The following is a 9,446-nucleotide window of genomic DNA, read 5'->3' as shown; positions in this document are numbered from 1 at the left end:
CAAATATGCTCATACTGGCAAGTAAGGTCACATGAAATGTGGTTTGAGGCAACTATGGTTTACATCCTGCGTGTTCCTCCTGGCTCCATTGGTAAAGTTATGGCTTCAATCCCCCCAGAGATCACATACAGTACAGTGAGTGCATACATTTAAACTGTGTAAGTCACTTTGGATAAAATTGTCTGCCAAGCAGCATAATATCAATGCTTTGCTTTGATTGCTTTATCACTGAATTTGTTCAGTGTAATACAGAGCACAATTTGTTGTAATTAAACCGTTGTATTTGTTTTCATATCTTTAAAAAATTCCTTTGAATAACCATGAATGAATGACACATGCACAATAGGCAGATGGATCTGAAAAGTCGGACTTTATTTATGTATATAATATGCACTTGATCATTTGTTTGGTTTATTTCAATTAGATAGGTTTTGTTCTTTATAAACAGGTACCTTCTACATTATACAAACATGAGGGGAAACTACTTCATTCATATAACATGTATATGGTTAACAGAAAAATAAAGAACAATAAACATACAAAAATAGTTTATATACAGCATGTAAAAAATAGCCTTGAATAATGAGGCATTTACGTGTAAATACCATGCTCCATGAGCTCTGCTGATTTGATCACGTGGATTGATGGTCCAATGAGCCAAAAGGCCTGGACCCAGAGATAGCACATTGGAAGTCATTTGTAGTGGAGGATATTAAGTGCCAGAGATGGGGAACGGGAAATGACTTTGGTTTGTGGTTTGCTCATAGAGGCACTTTTCACAAAACAATATACCTTATCATAACAGACTTATAATGATTGACTGCAAATCACCTTGTCAGGTGTGAGTGTGTGTATTTGGATCTTGCTCTGTCAAAATACATGAATCTAGAATACATTGTGGCAATAATCTACTTCGATTAGACAATACATCCAAATGCAACATTTCCAATCAACACTTTAAACTGTGAACAATGTTGTGGATCTACAATGAATTGCAATGAGTTTTTGGCTAACAAGTAAATTTGGTCTTGGAGACATTGATGTTCCATTTAACGGTGCAAAATAGAAACAATCAATGATTGTCTGTAGTCACAGAGTGGTCACATAAGGCTGTGCTCATATGAGAAACATTACGAAAACAAAAATACTCATTACAAAACAAATATCTTAAACATATTCAGACTTGGCTTATGAATCACAAAACAATTAAAGAAGGTGCACCAATACACTGATTGTAATTAAGCAAAAAGGTGATTAAATGATTTTGGGGAAAAAGCAACTGCCATATCAAACAAAAAAAGTACAACTTCAGAACCAGTCAAACTGTTGAGAGAAGTGATAATATACAACAATATTCATGTAAAATAGAATAGTAATAACAGCTTTAAAAGTAACAGGTATCATAGTCAAACCTTGTTCTTTAACAGTGGTAACTTACTAAGGTGGTTGGCTTGGTGGTGTCAAGCATATTCATCGTATTGTACACACCATAGTGAAACCCCTATGGTGAAAGACCATCTATAGAGAGACATAGTGCAACATCCAATTATGCCTTTCTCTTTCATCTGGTATTTCATCAGTCACCATATATTATTTTGTATCCATAAATGTTAAACTCTTCAGTAACACAGATTCTCCTGACACAGAAACACCACAGCCACAACTTACTAACATCCCTCCCAGGGTGTGGGGGAGTACAGAGGCTACACTGTAACAGAAGCAAGAATGAAAAAGAATACAGTGACTTATATGACAACTATTTACACCACAGTTTAGCTTAGAACCAAACATTGAAGAGATGTATCTATGTTTTTAGCTTGTGTGTATCTTTCTAAGCACACGACGACAGCCCCTCAAAATAGCCTCACCACATCCTACTAAGAAACATTCCAGAATACAAATCCTACGTTTTTACTTAAAGAACACAACTTAACATAAGTGAACGGACCCATCATATAAAAAGTAGAGTTCATTTTCAAAGAAACATTAGTATGTCATTGGCAGGTCTACATAAAACAAAGTGAATGAAAACGATAAAATATTAAATGAGCAAATATGTCCTTCAAAAATGTCAAAAATAAGGCTCAGCCAAAAGAAACGGCCCAAAAGGGATGACAAAAAGAAGCCGATTAAGCCAAATGAAGAATATCCAATGTCGATTCTGTCTGGGTGCCTTCGTGAACAGTCCATTTTCCTTACATGACATGATAACTGTTTGGCTCTGGTTCCTTATTTGATTTCTGATGATCAGTCACTTTCAAACTGTCCAAGGTACTCAAACAGTTTTTGGTTTTAGTTAGCAATGCTCAAACCAGACTATACACTCTATCTTTAAGTGCAAAATGGAAGAAAAGCATGTAACAATGAAGTGTAAAAGTGATTACTGTAACCAGAGAGACGATAAGACAAAAACAAATTATGAAAGAAGTGACGGATAAGAGTTTAAGTGTTGTAGTTTAACTACAAAGATCAACAACATTTTTAAGAGTTGGGCGCTTTAAGAGAGTCCTCATTTATACAAACACCTGCATGTTGCCATGCTGATGCTGCTGGGGGTTCTGTTGTGTCTGCTGGGACTGTGGCTGCTCTGGAATATGTGTGTGGCGGGGAGGCGGCAGTGCATGGGGGTTCCCCAGGGGGGTGGGGCTGGTGGTGACGTCAGACCAGTCTGAGTTGGAGTGGGGGGAGGAGGAGGACCAGGGGTCAGGGGACTCGGGGGAGGGGGTGAGGTACGGGTGCTCACTGGGCGGGTGAGCCGGGTGCCCCGGGGTGGTGCCCTCCGAGCCAGCGGTGGCGTAGCTGTGCTGAGAGGGAGGGGTGGGGTACTTATCCACGGGGCTCTGGATAGCCTGATATGGAGGGAGCTGCTGGCGGGACTGGCCATCATGCACCATGCCGTGGCTGTGGGCCAGGCTGTGAGAGTGGGGGAGGCTGTGCTGGAGGCCCACGCCGGGCATCTGGTACATCATGCCCTGGGTGCAGTGCAGGTGAGTAGGGCCCTGCTGAGAGCGGGGCTGGCCCTGGTTTTGCCCCTGTGACTGCACCTGCCCAGGCTGGGGCTGCTTCAGCAGGGCTTGCCCGCCCCCCGGTGCCATCATCTGGAAGGTAACGATGGGAGGCAGTTGCTCGCGGCTCATGGTGACATTCATGGGGGTGAGCAGGCCTTGGCCGTGGTGCTGGGAAATACCAGAATGGCCGTTACCCATCTGCTGGGGGAGGAGGCTGAACATGTGGCCGCCGTATCCATGCTTCAAACCCAGCCAGCTCTGCTGTTGGCCCAGCATGTGGCTGACGGGAGGCAGCAGGGGCCTAGAGGAGGGGCTGCTCAGGAGAGGAGGAGAGTTGGCCGTGTTGGATGCCACGGCAGCATCTCCTGTGTACGAGTGTGGAGACTCCAGGGAGTCCACAGGAGACATGGTGACTGAGCTCTCTGACAGCCCTCCTGCAGCTTTAGTGCCGTTGCCATTGGCTCCTCCAACAGCTCCCACTGCAGGCCCTTCTCCTCCTGTTGGCTTCTTCCTCCGCTTAGCCTTCATGTCTTTCAGCTCTTTGGCTGTACCCCCGCCCGAACCTCCAACCTTCCCCCCTCCCCGCCTGCTCTTCTTGCCCTGGGGCCCGGGCCGCATGCCCATGTAGCCCGCTCCGTTGCCCCCACAGACCCGGGAGTGTCCCACTCCCCCGCCCATGTGGTTGGGGCCGTTGTGAGGGCTGTGGACCAGGTTGTACTGATCGAGCAGACGTACAATGTCGTGGTGCATGCGCTCCTGTGCGGTGTCACGGGGCAGCCGGTCCAGGTGGTCTGTGATGTCCCTATTAGAGTAGTGGTCCAGCAGAACCTGGGCCGCCTCAAAACTACCCTCTCTGGCTGCCAGGAACAATGGGGTCTCCTCCTGGATGAACACAACAGGCAAAACAACCCATGAAGACATGTAAATGTGCAAAGCTAATAAAAAATGATACTAAAGTGATAGAATATGGGACAAAGCTTGACATAAAAGCTACGTTTGAGGTAGGAAAACTCGTGCAAAACAGGACGGGGATGTGAAATACAAACCTTGTTGTCCTGCATGTCTCTGTTGGCTCCATTCTTCAGCAGCACTAGGGTGGCCTCCACATTGTTCACAGCAGCTGCCCAGTGCAGGGCAGACTTACCTGAGAGAGAAAGAGAGAGAAAGAGAGAGAGAAAGAAAGAGAAAGAGAGAGAGAGAGAGAGAGAGAGAGAGAGAGAGAGAGAGAGAGAGAGAGAGAGAGAGAGAGAGAGAGAGAGAGAGAGAGAGAGAGAGAGAGAGAGAGAGAGAGAGAGAGAGAGAGAGAGAGAGAGAGAGAGAGAGAGAGAGAGAGAGAGAGAGAGAGAGAGAGAGAGAGAGAGAGAGAGAGAGAGAGAGAGAGAGAGAGAAAGAATACCGGTCATTGAGACAAATATGCAAAATTGCTCTGTTATGGTTCTCGAGCAATAGCATGACGGAAATGCAAATGACAAAACCGCAACGCAAACTAAAGACCCAGCTCTAATCGTACTATAATGGTAATTGGACTCCATTCCCATTCGTTTCCCTATTTCTTGCTCTGTATGGCACCACTCAGTGAGAAAATGGCTAAAACAATATTTCCTATGTATAGTATTACTGAACAGTTAGTCTCAGTTTAGGACAAGTCTCTCATCCCAATGTGATTAACTGTATAAAATAATGTAAAAACATACAGGGGTCTTTCCAACCTTTTCTAGCATGAGAGCAACATTTTTTTTAAGCTTTCAATTTGGCACATTCTTCTCTTCTCCCCTACAACTCTTCCCCAGGTCCTTAGTATACAATAGAAAGTAGTGCACTATGTTTTCTGCCAATATACCTGGTAAAATAATGGGCCCCTAGGGGACCCTATCAAATCTGGTATTTTTTCCCAAATGCAGTTTCATATTTTCCCAAATTATGTTCTCAGTTTTATTTTTCCTGGTTTGAGATTTAGTTAGTTTTTCACTCAAAATTACAATTGTTAATTGAGAAACAATGAAATTGGATGTTCTGAGTCCATGTCAATGCTTAAATCACACCGGAAGACACGTTTTTGGGGTCTGAAAGAAAACTAACACATTTAAATCTTTTGATTTATTTCCCCTTTAATTGCACATCTAACGAGTGAGGAATGTTCCATCTAATGTGCCGGTCTAGCGATGGTTCTGTACTGCCGATGCTAATTTCACTGCAAAGTTAGCAAATAACAATAGATACAAAATATATACTTAAGCCTGGTAAGCCTACTTTGCAGCTAACCTTTAATTGAGGATTTGGGGAAAGTATTTCGGTCAACCCACAAGATAGTTGTCACATCAACTGGCTACACACGGAGTGATAGACAAAAGCACACAACACACAGACAGACAGACTGGGGCAATATTGCTGGAAATTAATTGGCAGATATTGTGTTAGATTTGGCTATTTAAGCCAATAGTGGCTAACCAGGGGTGGGATAATGTCAGTGTTGCATTGATTAGATAGTAGCTGGGACCCTGCGGTGTCTGATACTTGTGTGATTTGTTGATGATAGTTTGAGGTGGAGCACGTGAAAAATTCCATGTATTTTGAGATTTTTTTCCCGAGCTACTCATAGGTGGGCTGCGAGCTACTGGTAGCTCACGATCAACCTGTTAGAGACCCTTGATATACAATATACATGTAAAAACAATGCCAGGGCTCACCGTGGTCGTCGACAGCATTGATGTCCGCGTGGCAGTGGACCAGTTCCTCCACCATGCCCTCCACAGCCAGCCTGGCAGCCAGGATCAGAGGTGTGGTGCCATCGTTCATCCTGGCATCCAACTCGGTGGCCCGGTTACGGATCAGGATCTGAGAACGGAACAGAGTGTTAACTCAATAAGCTCAATATGATTTTTCAACCTTTGCCCATGTGAGCACAGTACCAGCACTAGTTAATCTACTGCTCTAATAAGAGTGTCTTTGAAGCCTCTTACCTGGAACACTCCCTGGGCATCGGCTGCCACAGCAGCGTGGAGAGGTGTGCGACCCATGTTGTCGTGAGCATTGGCATCTGCCCCAGCATCCAGCAGCCTTTTGGCGGCATCGGCCCGGGCGTAGCGAGCAGCCAGGTGGAGTGCCGTCTCACCGGTGCGATCTGTCTGGGCTATGAGTGTTGCACCCTGGGTGATGAGGTCTGAGATGACGTTGGGTCCTGGCTCATCTCCCCCACTCTCCTCTTCCTCCTCTGCCTGCAGGCCGCAATCAGACGCCCCTCCGTTTCGTAGAGAAGCCAGCATCAGGGGGGTAAAGCCATCTGGAAGAGAATTTTCCAATTTGGTTCAGAGTAAAAAATTATACAGTTACACCAAGGGCAATCAGTCAGGTATCCTTATACTTGATTGACAACAATCCTAATCAACCTTAAACTCTACCTGGTCCTTTGACATTGACATCAAGGCAGTCTGCTTCCAGATCAGCCTGTGGTGGAGTGAGAGAGATGTCAGCAGCCTTGTGGTGTTGTAAAGTCCACTCCCGTCGGTCCACTCCTCCATCCACACCCAGTGGCAGCAGGGGCTTGTCCTCAGTCTGGGGGAGAGGAGATGTTGAGATACTAACTGAATACATCATGCTGGTATGCAACTGGTGAGCCTTCTGACCCAAAATGTCTCTCTCCTTTCTCATTCTCACCCTTGGTTTCTTGGGCGGAGCCTCCTCTTCCATCCATCTCTGGCCTCCGTCCATCATCCCTCCATCCTGGGTCTTGAAGTTCCTGCAGGGAGGAGAGGAAGAAGAAGACAGAGTGTGGATCAGGAAAATGAGGATCTACATTATGGTACATTGGTCAAACATTTTTCTCAGTTCAGTACCAGTTTGAACATACGGTACTGTATGGAGGTACACTATTTGTCTTCATTCCCAGTATAGTGCCGAAATGTAATATAAACAAAAAAAGCACAACATGTGAAGTTGCTGGTCTCATGTTTCATGAGCTGAAATAAAAGTTATGGACATCAAACATGATTGCATTTTATTGATGGCAATTTGAATGCACAGAGAAACCATGACGAGATCCTGAGGACCATTGTTGTGCCATTCATCCACCGCCATCACCTCATGTTTCAGCATGATAATGCACAGATCTATGTCGCAAGGATCTGAACACAATTCCTGTAAGCTGAAAATGTCCCAGTTCTTCCATGGCCTGCGTACTCACCAGAGATGTCACCCAATGTGCATGTTTGGGATGCTCTGGATTGACGTGTACGACAGCGTTTCAGTTCCCGCCAATATCCAGCAACTTAGCACAGCCATTGAAGAGAAGTAGGTCAACATTCCACGTGCCACAATCATCAGCCTGATCAACTCTATGTGAAGGAGATGTGTCGCACTGCATGAGGCAAATGGTGGTCACACCAGATACTTACTGGTTTTCTGATCCACATCCCCACTTTTTTTAAAGGGTATCTGTGACCAACAGATGCATATTTTGTTTATTTTTTTAATTTATTTTACCTTTATTTAACTAGGCAAGTCAGTTCAGAACAAATTCTTATTTTCAATGACGGCCTAGGAACAGTGGGTTAACTGCCTTGTTCAGGGGCAAAACGACAGATTTGTACCTTGTCAGCTCGGAGATTTGAACTTGCAACCTGCTAGTCCAACGCTCTATCCACTAGGCTACCCTGCCGCTACCCTGCCGGCGACTATCTGTATACAGAGTCATGTGAAATCAATAGATTAGGGCCTATTGAATTTATTTCAATTGACTGATTTCCTTATATGAACTGTAACTCAGTAAAATCTTTGAAATTGTCGTATGTTGCGTTTATATTTAGTTCAGTATATACAGTGCATTCGGAAAGTATTCAGACCCCTTGACTTTTTCCACATTTTGTTACATTACAGCCTTATTCTAAAATGGATTAAAAATATATATATTATCCTCATCAATCTACACACAATACCCCATAATGACAAAGCGAAAACATTTTTTTTTTTTTAATTTGTTGCAAAACCAAAACAGGAATACCTTATTTACATAAGTATTCGGACCCTTTGCTATGAGACTTGAAATTGAAATTTATTGGAGTCCACCATGAATCCATCATGATTAGACATGATTAGAAAGGCACCCACCTGTCTATATAAGGTCCCACAGTTGACAATGCATGTCAAATCAAAAACCAAGCCATGAGGTCGAAGGTATTGTCCGTAGATCTCCGAGACAGGACTGATTGTGTCAAGGGACAGATCTGTGGAAGGGTACCAAAACATGTCTGCAGCATTGAAGGTCCCCAAGAACACAGTGGCCTCCATCATTCTTAAATGGAAGAAGTTTGGAACCACCAAGAACCTTCCTAGAGCTGGCTGCCCGATCAAACTGAGCAATTGGGGGAGAAGGGCCTTGGTCAGGGAGGTGACCAAGAACCCGATGGTCACTCTGACAGAGCTCCAGGGTTCCTCTGTGGAGATGGGAAACCTTCCAGAAGGACAACCATCTCTGCAGCACACCACCAATCAGGCCTTTATGGTAGAGTGGCCAGACGGAAGCCACTCCTCAGTAAAATGCACATGACAGTCCGCTTGGAGTTTTGCCAAAAGGCACCTGAAGGACTCTCAGACCATGAGAAACAAGATTCTCTGGTCTGATGAAGATTTAACTATTTGAACTTAAAGCGTCACGTCTGGTTGAAACCTGGCATCATGCTATGGAGATGTTTTTCAGCGGCAGGGACTGGGAGACTAGTCAGGATCAAGGGAAAGACGAACGGCGTAAAGTACAGAGAGATCCTTGATGAAAACCTGCTCCTGAGCACTCAGGACCTCAGACTGGGGCAAAGGTTCACCATCCAACAGGCCTTTTGTTAGGCCGTCAATGTAAATAAGAATTTGTTCTTAACTGACTTGCCTAGTTAAATAATGGTTCAATACATTTTTTAACAACCCTAAGCACACAACCAAAACAACGCAGGAGTGGGACAAGTCAGGACAAGTCTCTGAATGTCCTTGAGTGGTCCAGCCAGAGCCCGGACTTGAACCCGATCGAACATCTCTGGAAAGACCTGAAAATAGCTGTGCAGCGACGCTCCCCATCCAACCTGACAGAGCTTGAGAGGATCTGCAGAGAAGAATGGGAGAAATTCCCCAAATACAAGTATGCCAAGCTTACCCAAGAAGACTTGAGGCTGTAATCGCTGCCAAAGGTGCTTCAATGAAGTGAAGGGTCTGAATACTTAAGTAAATGTGATTTCATTTTTCTTTTTAAATATACAAATATGCTAAAATGTATGGGGTATTGTGTGTAGATTGATGAGGAAAAAACAAATTTAATACATTTTAAAATAAGGCTGTAAAGTAACAGAATGTGGAAAAATTCAAGGGGTCTGAATACTTTTCGAATGCACTGTATATATAGACCATACGCAGGCCCTGGTCAAAAGTAGTGCACTGTACAGGGAATAGGGTGCCATT

General features: G+C 44.4%; 1 protein-coding gene across 1 annotated transcript in view; it reads right to left on the bottom strand.

Annotated features, from left to right (window-relative positions):
- Nucleotides 1–351: 351 nt before the first annotated feature.
- notch2 (notch receptor 2) overlaps nt 352–9,446 on the bottom strand; it is a 55,939-nt gene continuing 46,844 nt past the window's right edge. Inside the window, exons 29-34 of the mRNA XM_039002461.1 lie at nt 6,663–6,744; nt 6,407–6,560; nt 5,969–6,288; nt 5,696–5,843; nt 4,055–4,152; nt 352–3,890 (exon numbers count right to left, since the gene is read on the bottom strand). Coding sequence (XP_038858389.1) covers nt 2,514–3,890; nt 4,055–4,152; nt 5,696–5,843; nt 5,969–6,288; nt 6,407–6,560; nt 6,663–6,744 — 2,179 coding nt within the window. The 3' untranslated portion in view covers nt 352–2,513. The remainder of the gene's footprint in view (nt 3,891–4,054; nt 4,153–5,695; nt 5,844–5,968; nt 6,289–6,406; nt 6,561–6,662; nt 6,745–9,446) is intronic.

The sequence above is a fragment of the Salvelinus namaycush genome, chromosome 10 (genome assembly GCF_016432855.1).
Source record: "Salvelinus namaycush isolate Seneca chromosome 10, SaNama_1.0, whole genome shotgun sequence".
NCBI classification, from domain to species: domain Eukaryota; kingdom Metazoa; phylum Chordata; class Actinopteri; order Salmoniformes; family Salmonidae; genus Salvelinus; species Salvelinus namaycush.
The sequence above is the reverse complement of the archived record's forward strand: the minus strand, read 5'-3'. Positions and strand labels throughout refer to the sequence as shown.